Source organism: Eschscholzia californica, unplaced genomic scaffold, assembly GCF_041429995.1.
Source record: "Eschscholzia californica isolate CP2 unplaced genomic scaffold, dmEscCali1.0.p SCAF_3, whole genome shotgun sequence".
Classification (NCBI taxonomy): Eukaryota; Viridiplantae; Streptophyta; class Magnoliopsida; order Ranunculales; family Papaveraceae; genus Eschscholzia; species Eschscholzia californica.
The window spans coordinates 44,392,678-44,410,910 of record NW_028238420.1 but is presented as its reverse complement, the minus strand read 5'-3'; the positions used below and the strand labels follow the sequence as shown (position 1 = coordinate 44,410,910).

Here is an 18,233-nt window from a genome sequence, read left to right as displayed (position 1 = left end):
TAGATCATTGATTTTTGGTTTATGGGAAAAATCAGATTCGTTGAGATGTGTAAGTAGGAAGCAACAAGTTTGGATTTTGATTTATTAATGGTACTAATTACCAACTACAAGTATGTTGCATATTTTCTCATATATTTCATTTACTTTCTTTTACTTTCTTTCATTTACTTTCCTCAAGTTTTAATCTCCATCATAATCATTCTTCTGATTTCATGTTCTTCTGATTTCATGTTTTCATTAACTTCTTAACCAATTTCTAAATGTGTTTAGTTTTGAAACCATACTTAAAAGCATATAATTTGTTCTTAAATATTTTATATCTTTTTAGATTTATTCTTCAAACTCTAATGTAATATTTTTGTTCTAAGAAAACAAAAGTACAATTTTAGATCTATTTTTAAGTTTCTCTCTCTAAAATTACATTTTTTTAGCATATTTTGTTTTTTTAACAAACAAATGGGCTGGTGTTTTAAGCATTTTAAAATATGTTGTTAGTTCGATTTTACTACATCGAGCAAACTTAAAAAAAATTATTTATTTTTATAGATGTTAACACTAAAACTTACTTTTTCCTTTCCATACTATAAACTTCCTACTGGTATGACACTCGTACTTGTTTATGGTAATATTATAAAATTGCTTTCTGTTCAAAAAGTTTTTTGACATTTATTTGCAGCAAAATTCTTTGTTTGTGCAATTCTAATATATACGAGAAAACGTGTATCTGAGATCAACCATTATATTTTATAGCATTCACAATATTGGTATTGACATGCATACATATGTTTAGTAAACTTTTCGTACTTTTCTGTGCATATAATGATTTGTTATCGAAATAGTTTTCTTTTTTGTTACTGATTTTCTTTTTTTTGTTACTGATTTTTAACCAGCGGTAGAGAAACTTTTCATGAGGCTCACGAGCTATATACAATAGCTACAAAGAAAAATTACAAATTTACCAAGAAGAACCATATTCCGTGTAACAATCCAAAATTCTGTTGTAATTAGAAAGTGACTTTTATGTTTGGAGAATTTATTATTGTGTCATATTCAAACTTTATTAAAATTAGACATATTCCTATATGTTCATATGGTTTTCTCAAACTATATGTTCATATGATTTTCTCAAGTTTTCTCAAACTCACCCAACCCAAAAAATGTATCCGACCAGGTTACAATAAAACATCGTAAAAAATGTTCACAACAATTAAAAACGAACTTAGAGCAATTACAAACATGCAAACAAATAATCATAAGTGTTTGAAAAATATTTATCTCCAAACAACTCAGCATGCAATATTAGACTATAATATTCCTAAAATGTTCACAATAGTACAAATTTACCGAAAGCAATGCAGAATAGGCAACCGCATATTCCTCAATATTGTAAAAAGCTATCAACATTAAGAGCCACCATAAAATACTAAAAGTTTTAGGATCATTTCCCAAATGACCCCCAACTTTGTGACCAGCTTCCTGCCTAGCCCCCTACTTTAGCAAAAATACCCATACGGTCCCCTTTTTCAGTTACCGCTAACTTTCGTTACTCTCTCTCCTCCATCTCATCACCTCTCTCTACCACATCATTGATCACGCCACATCATCGTCTCCACCAACAGGGGTCGTTGGCCGACCAATTTCTGGCTGACGATCTTCAAACATAAACAAAAAAAATATTCTTCTCTCTCACTCTAAATTTTTTTTCTATCCTCTCTCTCTAGAACAGATCTAGAGAGATGAATCATCACGAACATACCAGATCTGGTCTATTCGGGTTCTGCTTGTGATGAATCCTCTCTGTCTCTCTTGATCTGTTCTAGAGAGAGAGAGGAAAGGAAAAAAATAATATTTTTTAGAGAGAGAGAAGATTTTTTTTATGTTTGAAGGTTGCCGACCGAAAATTTGGCTGGTCGGCTACCTCTGCCGGTGAAGACGATGATGTGGCGTGATCAATGATGTGGTGGAGAGAGGTGATGAGATGGAGGAGAGAGAGTGACGGAAAGTTAACGGTAACTGAAAAAGGGGGCCATATGGGTATTTTTGCTAAAGTAGGGGGCTAGGCAGGAAGCTGGTCACAAAGTTGGGGGCCATTTGGGGAACAAACCTAAATTTTAAATATGTTTACAACAAATTTAAAAAATGACTAATGCGAATAAAAAAAATGCATCCAACTTGGTTAGTCTAAAACATTTACAAAAATGTTCACAACAAGTAAAAACCAACTTAGAGCAATCACTTTCAACAAAAAAAAAAAAAAAAAAAAACTTAGAGCAATCACAATATGTAAACAAATAATGCTAAATGCTGAAAACACGCCTCAATATAAAAGCATACAAGTTTCTTTGAAACATTTTCAGAAATGTTCACAACATTATCAAACATCAGAGAACACTCAAATTTCGAAAGAACCATAACTATCTATGTTGTAAACACCCATGTCAGACACCCACCTTTGTATTAAAACATTTTTTAAAATGTTCACCAAACCAATGCATTTGCAACTAACAGAGAAAAGTTCCACCAAACTTTGGAAACACTTAAAACATTTTGTAGACAGAGAAACATGGGTGGAGCTTCAACATATTCTAATTTGTTCACGACAAATAAACTCTTGCATTTGTTAGCGACCTTCTTTTTTTTTTGTTAAGAGTTGTTAGCGACCTTCAGTTCATAAATTTTTTGTTGTTTCAGTCTGAACACCCACGTCAAAAACCCAACCTTTGTACTAAAATATTTTTGAAAATGTTCAACAAACCAATGCCTCTGCAACGAACAGATAGAAAAGTGTCGTCATCTTTCTGAGTCGTCTACAGACGAAGAAATATTAAAGACATATATTTTTGAGAAATAAGAGCAAATTTCGCTATGCAAACAAATAGAACCGAAAAGTTGAAAAGAGAAACAAACTTTAATGGTTATTTCTTCCAAATTTTTTATTTGAAAACACAGTCAAATTTTTCCGAAGATCTCTTCCATAATTCTCAAATATCAAATTTGTTTAACAATAAACAAGAACGCCAACAACTATATGTTTTTTCCAAAATATTTCATGATTTAACAACAAAAACTTACAGTTAAGATCAAAACCTAACTCTTAAAAACAAAAGCCCTGGATTTAATAGCAAAACTAACTACTTGTGAATGAAATGATGCTAATGAATGAGTTTATGAAGAAGGTATAGAAAGAGAAGAAGAAGATGCCCAAGTCCCGTGTTAAAATTTAGAGAGAAGAAGAAGATTTAGAGTTGTTTGGAAAAGAATGAAGATAGAGAAGGTGATTACTTGAGTTCCTTTCTCTAGATTTTTGGGAAAAGAAAAAGTCTGACCAAAATTAGGATGGAAAAGCGTGCGGGATTCTATGGGGATGATTTTGTGTAACTACGAGTAACGCGGTACTTTTACAACTTGAGTTTTTTTCTCAATATCATTTAAGATTGGGCCTCACCCTATTATCCCTCGTATTCTGGGCCTTACAATTATGGAGGGCTCGAGCGTGAAATATTTGTCCAAGTTTTACTTAAAATTTAGTGGGGGCGTGAAATATTTGTCAAAGTTGGGTTACTTAAAATTTAGTGAAGACAGAGAGACAGTGAGGGTTGATTGTTATAATTGTTGTAATCCTTGTTCGTCATAATCGTCTAGTGAGAGCTTAGCATATTCTCCTTGCATCAGTTCCCTTGACAAGGTGGTGTCTAAGAGTCGCTCGCTCGTTCTTTAACAAGCACGCGGTCAGATCCCTATCTCCTTCCACTGTTTGGTAGTTACAGTTTCATGATGGAGATCTGCCATTATTTTTTGCCTACACTATTGCTAAGCTCTCACTGGACGGTTATAACGACGAAGAGCCCATTCCAACAATCACGTGGCAAAAATGCCTTCAGATAACAGGAAAAATTTAACAGTTTGGGACAGTAACGGGAAAACAACCTTATTTCGGCTGTAACAACATTTTTTTTAATTGAACTGCAAATCCACTTCCCTGCCAACACACTGAAAGATATCTATACACACTGAAAGATATCTATACTCATAGAGATATGAATGAATCAAATCCATGACAGAAACCGTTCACACAGACAAAGTGTATAAACCTGACCTACAACGATACATTTTTTAACCTTCTGCTGTTATTTCACAAAAAAAAAAAATGTAATACAAAAACAAGAACTAAAATATAGAAGCTAACATCCAAACAATCTTTTTCTAAACCTTCAAATTCTTTGCTCATTCTTTTATGTCGAATGTGATTAAGCTTAGTAAGTTCCCATACCAACCCCGGTTTCTCTTCCGTAAGGTGATTGGAAGCTATCTTTAGCTTTCGCGTAGCAAACGTAGTAGAGTTCGGTGAGTATTCCTGTGAACACGACGAAAGCTGCCCCTGCCCCGAAAACTCCTTTCCTCAGTGTCTGGCAAGAAGGCCTTTCGTTTGCGAAATAGTTGCTGTACTTGGTGTGGTAGGCATTTCTCACAGATCCAGCTAGTAAGCACACCTCAGCGATAAAGAACGTCAACCTAAGAAATGCCTCTTAAGAAATTAGAATCAAGCATGAAAGGCACGACTATGATGCACTATTAACTTTAACACCCCAAACCTCAAGTTCTAATAGAGAATCGCGTTAGGATCTTCCGATATAGGCATTCGAATGGTAGGTGTCGCTCGTTATTCTAGTTGCTAGGTTATAAATCTTGGATGTCAAGACGCGTAAGATTGAGATTCGAGACCTCAGTCATATCAATACCGTGTCAAACAATCATTTCGGGTTAAACACAAGCCAATGTCCTTAAGGCACGACTGAAATGGATTATGATTTTTTAACACCCCAAATATGAAGTTACACCGGAGAAGACGAAAGGACTTGGGCGTCCAGATGGTAGCTATTGCCCATGACCAAGGAATGAAATTTCGCTTTCGGTAGTCATGGAAATGGAAATATTTCTGTAATTTTGACCTAAATATTTTGAAAATTATTTACTTAGGCGTTGTTAAGAGAAACCTAGTTAAATTCGGTATCATTAAAATTTCAGTAAACATGAAAATAGAATATTTCTTTCATTTCGACTGAAACATTTCGAAATTTAATTCCTTGCTCATGACTCAAATTGGTAGGCCCTAAATCTTGAGTTCTAGAGGGATAAGCTTGAGATCCAGGATTCTCAATACTATAGTAGTAGATCAGACAATTTTTTTCAATTTTGCCTTAACCAAATGGCTCTTATGACCCAATTGAACAGCACTATTGATAAACCGAATTAAGTTTTGTGCCGTTCTCCAATAATCAAATTTAACATCTATTGCCAAAAGTACTTACCAGCAAGCGATGAATAGTAAGATTGCCCATGCCCTTGAACCACCAGGTCTTAGAGACGGACCACAGCAAAAGCATCTGCTTGCAACCATTACAAGGGCTTGACTAGCCATGAGAAACAAAAATGATCCAGTGCCTAAGCCAGTTGAGATATCAGAGTCATAGACACAATAGTTGTAATTCTTATCAGGATCTTGGACGAGAGTGGCCTGCCAGACAAAAATGTTCGTTATGAATATTAAGATCAAACAAACCGAAAGTACGAGCACCTCGAATGGTGAAACTATATGACTTCTCTAATCAGCATCGTGCCAAGTCGTATTTTTCCTCATAGACTGAATTTAACTCGTCTGAAGTTGAATGATTTGACTCAAATAGACACCAAATCAACCCGAATAAAATATTTTGACGAGTTGAGCATCATGCTCAGGATCAAACAAACTGTAAGTACTTGTACCTCAGAATGGTGAAACTATACAACTTCTCTTATCAGCACAGTATTAAGGCGTTTTTCTTTATGTCTTATACTCTGAATCTGACTCATTTGACTCGTCTGAAGTTGAACCATTTGACTCAAAAGGACCCGAAATCTACCCGAATTCAATATTGAGACGAGTTGGACATGACGAGTCAAACGAAAACAAATATACTGAAATCTGATACGAGTCTATTCAGTCCTATCGAGTCAAGATGAAATCTTCCTTTTTAAAAAGTTCTAAAACTAAGAACTTTTAAGATCTAAGAATAGATTAAACCAAGAAACATGGATCTTGCAGTTATAATTCCAAATTCAACTACTTTTCAAGTCAAATACAGAAATGGGTATCTAAACTTTTAGAAGAAAATGTAGAATCAATCAAGAAAAATTCAATTTGGGTTCTCATGTTCTTAGATCTGCCAAATTGAACTCTTTAATGGCTACTAAAAATTCAATTTTTACACATACCCTTTTCTTTAATTTGTAAATGCAAGATCAGAAACAAAAATCTAAGAAATGGGTATTCAAAATCAAACAGTTTTTCTATCTACTACTCAGATCAAATCAACTCAACTCAAGTACTCAACAATGGGGTTAGGTTACTCACGGTGCTTCTTCTCTGTTCAGCTGCTACAGCAAGACCAAAAGCTATCAAATCAAATACGAAAACTAAAACCAAAACCCAAGTAGAAGCCATTTAGAGCAGCACTGATGATCCACCGACAAATCCTTCTTCTCTTTCTCTCTCTAAAATAAAAAAAAGAAAAACGCACAGAAGAGAACAACACAAACCCAGATAGGCGTTTTCCACTTGCTAGTACAGTATTATTTAAGGTGGTTTCTCTCTCTCTCTCTCTATATAACAAATCAATGTCTTCACTTTGAAGTTTTTAACTTTTTTTTTGAAGTATTAATTGGTGGTGAAGTAACAGATTAGAAGAGGGGGGAAATTAATCGGCAGATCTAACTTCGAGATCTGTGCAATGTTAATTACTGTATTTAGAATTTTAGATTGAGATATTCTAAGTTTCTAACTATAACTTGTTCTTATTTGGAAGTTAAGGTTGTACAAAGGTCAACTTTCCATATAAATTTTTTTTTTAGACAAATATCTTTTTGTTATATTGTGTCTTCGGATTGCTTTCAAAGTTTGCCGTTTTTTTATGTGTAATCGTGTATTTTTAAGAACATGATAAGGAGAAACTATTTACTTCTTACATTTTCTTTTATTTTTTTAAGAGTTTTAGTAAAAAAAATTGAAGATGTCACACCAAGTTAAAAATTTTAATATCAGTTTGTGGCTATTAACAGTAAACGAACGTCTAGTAAGAGACTTTGAAATAGTGATTTAAAGTGTGTGTATACAATCAAAGGGTTCTTTGGATTCATTGTGTGGTGGTCTCTGCCTATAAATGAATACGAACATCATCACAATGTAAATTATTTGCATTAGTATTTGAAAAAACGAGTAAATTATAAGAAAAATTTATCAGTTACGTGTCTTGAGTGTCCTTGAATAAGGTTTCTGTTTTCTTGCAAGAAACATGTTATAATTGATAGCAAAAGTAAGATTACCTCAAATTCGTTAACTTATCTGCCGTAAGTTTTTTTATGCTGCGTTATCTGTCGTAACTTACTAAATGTAATCTACACTATCTTGAAAGATTAGACCCTTAATTATTTGGTGGAGGCTTTTTATTGGCCTAATCACAAAATAAAATAGTCAAATGGAGGTCAACAAGAGAACTGGCCTGTTTTAAAACATTTCTTTAATTAATTTTTTAAAAATCTGTGTGATTGTATTATTTATTTATTTTGGGATCTTTGCTTTTTCCCCCTTTAAGCTTTCAAGAATACCCTAAAAGAAGGAATCATATTCGATTCTGCAAACAAAAGACACACAATTGCATATTAACCAGTGAAGAAGAACTTTCACAGTATGGTGACAGCTCCATTTGGTTCACCATCTTTTGCTTCTCTTGAATCTTTTCCATGAAGTTATATGCTACATGTGTGTATTTTTCTTTTAGATATTTAAATTATTTTGAGGGCTAAATCGGTCATTTAAAAATGAAACGACCGCTCACCGTTATTTCGACCATCGTGTCTCATATATTTTCCCATTTTCTTCGAAGTACACAAATGAGATGTTCAAGTCTACCTAAAAGATAACCAAACAAAAGTGAAGGAGCTATTGTTATAAGTGTATCTTTAGACTATTCATGAAACTTGCGACTTCTGATATCCGTCTATTCTGATTATTACGTATACATTTGCATATTTTGTTCAACCCTATAAAATGGTGTATATCCCCAAAAATAACTATGACTTTATTTAGGTATACAAGAATGTGATGATAGAGGGATTGCTTTAGATCCAAGGGTGTTAGGTGTGTATTTATTCAAACTATTTGAAGAAGTAATAGAGACATCTCAATTACTCTCACCAGACACCCATCTGAGTGACAACCCAACCAAATAGTTTATAACCACCATTACCCATATCCAGTGGCAAAACCTCTATCTAAATATACATATGTATAGAACATATACCAAATGATTTTTAGTTTAATAAGTAGTCTGGTTTTTCTGTAAGATTTTAAACTTAATCGGTTAATTGTAGCCTAAGCAACCTTTCGGTCTCATTTTTGCACTCCAATACTCATTTTTGTATCGAAAGAACTAATAGTAAGAGGGGTTTATTTACCCATTCAGATGTGTAAATTGTAATGGAAGGTTGCCTTTGGTAAACCATGTGGTGCCTTCAAGGACTCTCATTACTTTGCCTTACAAATACGATGTTAAATGGGCCGATTTTATGAGCAGCTTACACACATAATTGAACGGGTTCAAGCCCAAGTGATGTTATAGATGGTACTCCATTGGGGTAAATTGTAATACTCACACGATATTACTATTCAAGTGTACAATCTTCTTCCCTATTTGGTCAAATTTTTTCACGTCCGTGAATCACACTGATCTCTTTCTTTCTCCTCTCTACCACCACTTCTCTCTCAGGGGAATAGAGAGAGAACTTGGCAGTGGTGGTGCTCGGTTGGTGGTCGTTCGTGGTCAGTTGGTGCGACCATTGACTTGGTCTCAGTCAGTTGACCAAGTCAAAGTTATGTATGAGTAACAAAATGACGTGTGTGCATTTGAAATTTCTTTCTCGGGTACATTATTGTTCTCGCATCATGTAAGATTTAATATTCCAAGCGATTGAATAAGTTGCCCATTTATTAAAAAAGAAAAGATTGATTGAATTAACATTTTTCTATATATTCCGAACTCTCCTTTGATCTCCATTGCTGAAAATCAGGGTTTACTTGTTTTATTACATGAACTATTTTTAACTGAGGTGGTTCTTCTACAGAACCACTTACAGACCCTAGCTTATCATAAGTATTGAGAAGTGTTTCCACTTGATCTCTCCACATGAGATAATTGGAATCATCTAACCTTTCTGTGATAAAGCTAGTAACAGAAGAAATAGGTGGGAGATTACCTGAATTCAAAGAAGCTATGAAAGATTCTTGGAAGCTGATGATAAGCTCGAAAAACAGTAAGTTGTTGTTGAAATCTGAAATTTCTTTCTATCTTAGTAATGAAGTTGAAAACTAACGATTTCTGCTTGTAATAATATTGATTTGATTCTAATATTTGATCTTGTTTGATGTTGAATTTTATACGAGATGTTGAATGTTGCTGATTGTTGTTAAGTTCTTGAAGAAAAAACCCTAGTATTTGGATCTAACCTTGAAATCTGATACCATGTGAGTTTTTTTAAGAACTTTAGGTTTTATTTCAATCGAATTCTAAACTCAATTACATTTTTGTTTATATAGAGTTAGAATAGAGATGAAGAGAATAACAACTAACTAACTCTTAACTAATAACAGAATTACCAAAATTAGTTACTAACTAACTTTGTTATCTTCTTTATTCAGGTACACGGAGTGCTTCTATAGTTATATTATTGTTGTAGTTGGACCTTGAGAGTTTGGGATTGCGTGGGCTTCATAAAGACTGTTTTACCCTTCATATGAAATGAAGACTAAAACCCTAGAAGCTTTGTCTTTTATCTCCTTCAGAACCCTAACTCTTACACGTGAGTTATAATTCGGTTTCCCATTTCTGTAATACACAACTTATACACGATCTTTTTTATTTTAAGATATAACCAAATAGATGATCAAGGAAGAGAAATAAGAATCTCATCGCAAAAAAAGAGAAATAAGAAACAAATGAACCACTAACCTTCGTAATCCTTTTTGGGTCAGAGATGGTTTTTTTGACAAATGCTAAATGAAGCTGCATAATTGCTTCATAAAGCTATTTGCTAGACACAACCATATATTTTTTATTAAATTGCTAAACAACACCAGAGATCGATTTATTGGTTTTATCTAGCAAATAATTTTTTGAATCTTAGATTGCTAAATACAACTATGTTAACTTCCCAAAATTATTTAATAGACACAATTTTTTTCCTTTATTAAATTATTAAACAAAAATAAAATTGGTTGTATTAGTATTATCTAAAAAAAAATAGTGTTATAGGTTTTAAAAAAATATACATTATTTTTATGTAGCATGATTTTATGAAATATACATTATTAAGGTTTAAACTAAACTTAAAATATACATAGTGATTTTATGTAGTATGATTTTATGAATATCCCATGGGATTTATTTTTTGTTGAAAATCCGTTGGATTTTTTTTGTTGAAAATCCGTTGGATTTTTTTTGTTGAACAATATCCGTGGGATTTTTTTTTTTTTGAAAATATATATTTGTTTTTTTTTTGTTATTTGTTAATATTTTGTTAACTTCTTAGTTTAATGTTCGAATATATTTTATTTATGAATAATTAATTATGGTAATAGAAATTTGAATTTTGAGAAAAAATTCGATTATATTTGATTTTTTTTTCTTTTAGTGTCGGGTTTACCAATTTAAGACGAAATTCAATTAATTTTATTTAGTTATTTTTTTTAATAATTTTTGTAGAGTTGTGTATAGAATGGAGGAGAAATTCGGTTATACTTGATTTTTGGTGTTGGTGTTGTTTAGCAATTTAGGACAATATTTCTGTTAGTTTTATTTAGTTATTTTTATCTAATAGTTGTCTTTAGCAAAGACAAATGCTAAATGAAGCTGCATAATTGCTTCATAAAGCTATTTGCTAGACACAACCATATATTTTTTATTAAATTGCTAAACAACACCAGAGATCGATTTATTGGTTTTATCTAGCAAATAATTTTTTGAATCTTAGATTGCTAAATACAACTATGTTAACTTCCCAAAATTATTTAATAGACACAATTTTTTTCCTTTATTAAATTATTAAACAAAAATAAAATTGGTTGTATTAGTATTATCTAAAAAAAAATAGTGTTATAGGTTTTAAAAAAATATACATTATTTTTATGTAGCATGATTTTATGAAATATACATTATTAAGGTTTAAACTAAACTTAAAATATACATAGTGATTTTATGTAGTATGATTTTATGAATATCCCATGGGATTTATTTTTTGTTGAAAATCCGTTGGATTTTTTTTGTTGAACAATATCCGTGGGATTTTTTTTTTTTTGAAAATATATATTTGTTTTTTTTTTTGTTATTTGTTAATATTTTGTTAACTTCTTAGTTTAATGTTCGAATATATTTTATTTATGAATAATTAATTATGGTAATAGAAATTTGAATTTTGAGAAAAAATTCGATTATATTTGATTTTTTTTTCTTTTAGTGTCGGGTTTACCAATTTAAGACGAAATTCAATTAATTTTATTTAGTTATTTTGTTTAATAATTTTTGTAGAGTTGTGTATAGAATGGAGGAGAAATTCGGTTATACTTGATTTTTGGTGTTGGTGTTGTTTAGCAATTTAGGACAATATTTCTGTTAGTTTTATTTAGTTATTTTTATCTAATAGTTGTCTTTAGCAAAACTGAAGTTGCATATAGTAGCATCCGTTTTTTTAGTTGCACCATCCCTTGTACATCATTTTTCTTTTTTGGAACTATTAAGTTTTTGTGGTATTCTTTTAGTCCGAGCTACTAATACCTTCTTTCCAACAAATTTTCAGTCCATATGATGATTGAGGATGTGGTATTTGAATTTTTAATGGTTAGAGTAATTGACATTTTTAGTGGTTACCATAAATATAGATGGGAGCCTGTGGAATAGGATAGGCCCACCAAGGAATTTCATGAACTTTGTCCTCTTGCTAGGGGAGAAACTTGGGTTTTGATCATTTGAATTACACCCAAGAGAGGTGAATGTCTCTTGCTTATACTTGGGATTGACTTACACAATATGCATTTGTATGTGAAAATTTTTTCTTTATGTCTAAACTAGACTTGGAAAAATGAAAAATAACAAAGGAAATTGAAAGTAGAAATGACAAATAATCATTATGACTTTTAAGTTTTTTCATTGTATTATAAGATTTCCTCGAAGATAGATTATTACGAGTCATATTTGTCATTAAGGTATACACTACAAAGGAAATTAGTCTAATATTGCATATGGGTGGCAAAGGTCGAGTTATTGATGTGAGGTGAACTCAAAAAAAGAAAGAATGAAGGGTTCCGTTTATAACTCAGAAATGATTGGTTTATATACTTCACAAAAACATATACTTCACAAAAACATATACTTCACAAAAAAAGTATACTTCACAAAAACATGAAATCAAAGCAGGTGATAAACTATAAAGTCCCCCTGCAAGACATGGGAATAAAGGTATTGTTTAAAAAAAATCTTACACAAGATAAGTCTTATTTACAAGACGGAAAGATATGGTCTTCAACCCATCAAAAGTACATTCACGGATGAATGTATGACATATATTTGAATGCTCGCTCGGGGGGGATCTATTAGACATACACTATCGAATAACAATTTTTTATGAAAGATACGAGTAAGATGTCTCTATTTTAAAAGGTTAATAGGAGTATTTCCTAAATTATATGAGAGCAGTAAGCAAACAACGAATCCATATATTATTACAAGTCATACTTGTCACTACGATATATACTACAAAGGAAATTTGTCTAATATTGCCTGTAGGTGGCAAAGGTCGAGTTATTGATGTGAGGCGGATTCGAAAAAAGAAAGGTCCCATTTATAACTCAGAAATGATTTATTTATATATTTCACAAAAACATGAAATCAAAGCAGGTGATAAAGTCCCTGCAAGACATGGGAATAAAGGTATTGTTTTAAAAAAAGAAATCCTACACAAGATAAGCCTTATTTACAAGATGGAACGATATGGTCTTCAACCCATCAAAAGTACCTTCATGGATGATTGTATGACATATATTTGAATGCTCGCTCAGGGCCAGGGGAGATCTATTAGACATACACTATCGAATGACAATTTTTTATGAAAGATACGAGTAAGATGTCTCTAAAAAGTTATGAGTATTTCCTAAATTATATGAGAGCAGTAAGCAAACAACGAATCCATATCTATAGTTAACTAAAGAAAGAAAAGATCACATAGACAACAAATTAGACATTATAACAATGATATCACTACACTATATAAAAAAAACATGAATTCTCAAATAATTGAAGAAAATAGCAGTGGTCTCACACTTTTTTTTTCGATGAAATAGTGGTCTCACACTTTACCAAAGAACAACTATTAGATGTGGGTATATATAACTACTAAATATTTTTCATTCTTTCCTTATTTGCCAAAAAAATCAACAAAGGGGTAGAAAAAGTTTCATACTTATGACATGACTCTCTTCACTATCATACCCAAAAATTAGCTATGCCCATCATGGAGTACAGTCCATGTGACTACCACATTTTCTTTCTTTCACATTTAGGTTTTGGATTGAACTTCTTTAAGTGGATATTTGGTTGAACCCTCATGTACTGTCTCCAAACACAAGCACAAGGGCCAAATGAAATTATCAAGATATCAATCCATAAGACAATAACTACCCCACCTTAATTTATTAATCTCCACTGAAATCCAAATATTAGTGGACTTGTCAATCAAGGGTTATATGTAATACAACACATGCTTTGGTTTTTTTTAGGGATATATGGGCCAACTTGCCTTTTTTTAATAGTTATATTCATATTTTTGACTTTTGATTTGATGATGTATCATCTTGATCATATATTGTTACTTGTTATTTTTTTCTGAATTTCTGATACAATTTATAATCAACTATTTCAATCGTACCAGCAATATTCCGAGTGCTTTTAACACTTTTCTTAAAATAGAGTAAAACTTAAGAATAAAAAAAATTACACTGATAATGTTGAGAATTGTTCTTATCGACATTTAAGAAGTGGCACGAATCAAATTACCTGGGTCCATATATTAAGTCCATGAAATCCCACTAATGGACATCACAAAAGATAACAAAGTAAAGGAGTGACAATGAACTGAAATCAATCAATCATCTTAAAAGACATAACTGCAATTCAAAAGCTTATCTTTTTCCATTTTTTTAGTCTTTTCCTCTTCTTCTTCTTCCTTCATATAAGACATTTAGTTTTACATGGCCCACATAAAATTGATAGCTTGAAAACAGATTACATCTCTCTCTCTCTCAGTCTCTACCCTTGGCCCATTATAGACATATGAAATCAACTCTCTCTACTCACTAGTAGGAATGCCACAATAATGGAGCCCACCATTTGAAGCCCAAAACAAGAAGTAAACCACAACCTTATTACAGTGACACCCACATCAACTAGCTCCTCACAAGTCAGCCACTCGCAACAAAACTAAAGCAAGAAAAAGAGATTCTTGTTTTGTTTCTTTTTCTAAAGTTTGTCTTGTTTTTTAGGGTTTAGATATACCAACAAGTTATGAGAAAATATGTTCTTCCATTTCTATGATTCTTCTTCTTTATCCATGGCGATTCCCTGTGAAATAATTGAAGTCATGGTGCTGTACCCTTAGCTGCTTTAGCCATGAATCTGCAGCACTTAAAAGTGCCACTAACTTTTCTTCATCTCTACTATTTTTGCCCGAAAACCATAGATTCCCTCCTTGCATCTTATATGTTGCTAACCCAAATGGTGGGAGTTCCAAACCTTTCACTTCTTTTTTCTTCCTCCTTTCGGTGATTCCCATATCTTCTTCCTCATCAGGCATCATATCTGCACGATATCGATATTATCTGTGTTCAGTATAAAAAAAACATCGTTCTTAAACTTTTAACTTCACTAGTATTGGTTTAAGTTTATCTCTATATGAATATGGATGGTTTAGAAAGCTTAAACTTGCACGACCGTGGAATAGGTCTAAAATTGTAGTGTGTTGCACATAGTTGGTGTAACCGTGGTGTAAATAAAAGTGGGGTGATTGAGAAAGAAGAATACAACAGCAATCTTATCTAAATGGGTGCATAATTGGATAAAAATAAAAGTTGATAAAGACATGGATTGAAAGAAGAATCACCTTGGAAAGATGAGGAAAGGGTATGATAAGTAAGGAAGCATGCTGACAAATCCTTTACTGTTCTTCCTGTGGGGATATGGTATATTGGGTACCTATTCAATCAAACTACTTTAGTCACATAGAGCTAAACAAGAATCTCTGCATTTTACACAATTCTATGGACAGAGAGAGAGAGAGAGAGAGACCAAGCAACTGCCATCCAACTAGCTGGTGAAAGATCTACACTTCTTAAACTCATTAATCCTGGAAATTTTCTAGCTAATCCACTAATCTGAAACAAAGACAACAAAAGCATTAAGATTTTAGCTTAAATTGTGTTAAAAATTTCACCAATCCCAAGGACACCGCCGATCGAGTCCTAGTGGAAATCGATTTACCAACTTCACCCACTAGGACTCGATCGAGCATTAGTTAGACTTCGACTCAGACACCACAATATTCAAAAAGGGAGGATGATATTTTATCTCAAAGCAAAAGAAGCAAATGTTTTTTTAGGGTCTAAACAACTTGAACTATTGAGGTTTCAATATTTTGCTTTAAAATCCAATTCAAAGCAAGAAAACGAAAAAAAAAAGGGTTACCTTGTCCATGAGAGGAACTCTTCCATAAGGAGGTGATCTCTCGAAGTATTGAAAATAAAGGTAACCCAATCTATCACTAAGATGCCAATGATTCTCTTGTTCGAATGTGCAATCGTCCAACGACCCACCATCCGATCTCCACATTTTATCGCATTCACTCTCATCACTATAAGAATCACTAAACGAGTCCCTCGTTGTCTCACAATCACCCGATTCCGCCTCTTCCCTATATTAAAACATACTTAATTACTAATATCATTCACAAACAATGAATTAAGATCATATAGGGTAGCTCATCTAATTGAACTACTTTCTTATACTAGATTTTTTCGATCAATCTACTAAGTAATTAAGATACCCATTGATACTCAATTGATTATGTCTCCCATGAATGATCAAATAACCATTGACTAGAATCGAATTCGAATTTTGGTCACTAGATCAAATATGAAACTTGAATCAAAATATTGAATTAGGGGGGAAGAAAGATTACCGTAAATTGATCAACGAAGCGTTGCTAGTGAAGATTTGAATAGCAGAAAGATAAGGAACATAATATTGAACAACAGTTTCATCATTATTTAATGAAATTGGAGTTCCAGCACCATAAGCACTCCATTCATCAAAACATCTCCATAAATCACTTAAATTGAAATACTCAATTGTTTCTGTCTCCCATGGATGCCAAAGTTGATTAAGATTTCTCATACCAGTCTACAACAAAATCAAAACCCATTAGAGAGAGAAAGTGAAAGATGGGATGATGGAAGAAATTCTAACATACCTTTGGAAGAAATTGAGATGGAATGATGGGTGTTGTACAATTAAGAAAAGATTCAAGATTTGATTGCATTGGTTCTCTCTCATTAACCATTTTTACTTTGACTAATAAGAGAGAGAAAGTGAATGATAGAGAGAGAAAGAGAGAGGGTTCCTCTGTTTTCTCTGTTCAAAATAACAAGAGAGAACAGAGAGAGAGAAAGGGTTCCTCTGTTTCTTCTTTGTCACCAACAAATGAACAATGATAGAGAGAGAAAGAAGAAAGAGAGAGAGAGAGAGTTGGGGAGGGGGGATTCTTTGCTTTTAAAAGGAGAGGAGAAGAGAAGAATTCGGTCCACAAAAATTCTAAATTTTGACAGCTAATTAATTATATAAGTGGAAAAGAAAGAATCAAACAAAGTTATTCACCACTTCTCAATTCCCATCCTTTTTTTTTGATAAAATTCATCTTCATACATCAATCAATTTCAATGGGTATTTTGTAAAAAAAAAATGGAAATTTTTATTAGATACCCTGTAAATTAAGAAATTCTAAAACTGTATAAGTTACTTTCTTCTCTCTCTCTCTAAATTAAAACTTGTTCTTGTTTCTTTTCGTTTGCTTTACTTTTCAATCTTAAAGAAAACCCTAATAAGACTTTCAAGTCTGTTTCTTTAAGCACGATTTAAGGTATCCCTTTCTTCTTAAATCAAACTTTGTTTCAACACAAATTGAAAAATACCCTTAGTTAAAATTCCATTTTTTTTAATTAGAAAACGACAACTATACCTTGAATTTAATTTCCTTCAAATCTTCAATTACTAGATAGAAAATTATAACTTTTTAATTTCAATCGTTTTCAAACCGACCCATTGCTTCAAATCATATTAATTTGAATTTCTACTCAAAATTTTGAAAACAATTCTTTAACCCAAAATTTACGCTTAAAGATGGAAGAATTTCAGGACTAATGAAACAATGTCTCAAGTTACTTGGTTCTTTCTCTCTCTCTATAAAATTACTTTCAGATATACAACTTTTTAACTACCAACTTTAAGAAGGAAAAGAAGAAGTCCATTTGTTTGTTGGAAAAAGTCATAAAAACCAAAAAGTCCATATGATAAAAGTTGATTTTTCACCCAAGCTTCCTGTTTTTTTTAATTGTTGTTGTCAAAGGTAAATTTTGTTTCTTGTTTTTCTTTCTAGATTTTTACTTTTAATGTGATCTTTGAACAAAAAAAAAAATGTGATATATGTGATCTCGCCACGTAAAATGATATACTCTGCTCAATGTGATGGTTAACTCTAGCCTTGCAACACAACTGTGGATTCAAGCAGACTGGCTTGTCGAAAGGTTACAATGTTGTTGGATTGTGATATCTGTTATGTAAAGTTGATAAACCTACATGTTCTCAAATAGTAGAGAAGTTTAAGATTTTGGAAGCATAACTAATTTTACTTGATTCTAAATATTCAACACATTTAACGGATAAGACTTGCCGAAGAAAGTACTCTACTAGCTGGCTTGCTTGTTTAATTCATGTACGTTTAGGTTTTCAAAATCAACATGTACTATTGATTTATTTGTCCAACATAATTGATACGTCAACAATACTACCAACAATACACAATCTTTAAAACATACGACATTTTAG

At 32.2% G+C, this 18,233-nt stretch overlaps 2 protein-coding genes across 2 annotated transcripts; both read right to left on the bottom strand.

Annotated features, from left to right (window-relative positions):
* Positions 1–3,931: 3,931 nt before the first annotated feature.
* On the bottom strand, positions 3,932–6,871 carry LOC147550709 (uncharacterized). The gene is made up of 3 exons (XM_086669425.1): positions 6,392–6,871; positions 5,310–5,515; positions 3,932–4,512 (listed from the first exon to the last, which is right to left on the bottom strand). Exons 1-3 carry the CDS (start codon positions 6,479–6,481, stop codon positions 4,254–4,256), a joined length of 555 nt encoding a protein of 184 aa, XP_086525551.1. The 5' UTR covers positions 6,482–6,871; the 3' UTR covers positions 3,932–4,253.
* A 7,375-nt stretch (positions 6,872–14,246) lies between these two features.
* LOC147550708 (uncharacterized) lies at positions 14,247–17,630 on the bottom strand. The gene is made up of 6 exons (XM_086667865.1): positions 16,603–17,630; positions 16,312–16,532; positions 15,819–16,044; positions 15,423–15,508; positions 15,238–15,329; positions 14,247–14,936 (listed from the first exon to the last, which is right to left on the bottom strand). The coding sequence occupies exons 1-6, from the start codon at positions 16,690–16,692 to the stop codon at positions 14,683–14,685; spliced, it is 969 nt and encodes a 322-aa protein (XP_086523991.1). The 5' UTR covers positions 16,693–17,630; the 3' UTR covers positions 14,247–14,682.
* Between the last annotated feature and the right edge of the window lie 603 nt (positions 17,631–18,233).

Coding starts and splice junctions, on each gene's coding strand:
- LOC147550709 (XM_086669425.1), bottom strand. CDS start 6,481: ATGGCTTCTACTTGGGTTTTGGTTTTAGTTTTCGTATTTGATTTGATA. Junction 5,516..6,391: donor CTGAACAGAGAAGAAGCACC/GTGAGTAACCTA, acceptor TTTGTCTGGCAG/GCCACTCTCGTCCAAGATCC. Junction 4,513..5,309: donor TTACTATTCATCGCTTGCTG/GTAAGTACTTTT, acceptor GGCATTTCTTAG/GTTGACGTTCTTTATCGCTG.
- LOC147550708 (XM_086667865.1), bottom strand. CDS start 16,692: ATGGTTAATGAGAGAGAACCAATGCAATCAAATCTTGAATCTTTTCTT. Junction 16,533..16,602: donor CATCTCAATTTCTTCCAAAG/GTATGTTAGAAT, acceptor ATTTTGTTGTAG/ACTGGTATGAGAAATCTTAA. Junction 14,937..15,237: donor CCTTTCCTCATCTTTCCAAG/GTGATTCTTCTT, acceptor GATATCGTGCAG/ATATGATGCCTGATGAGGAA.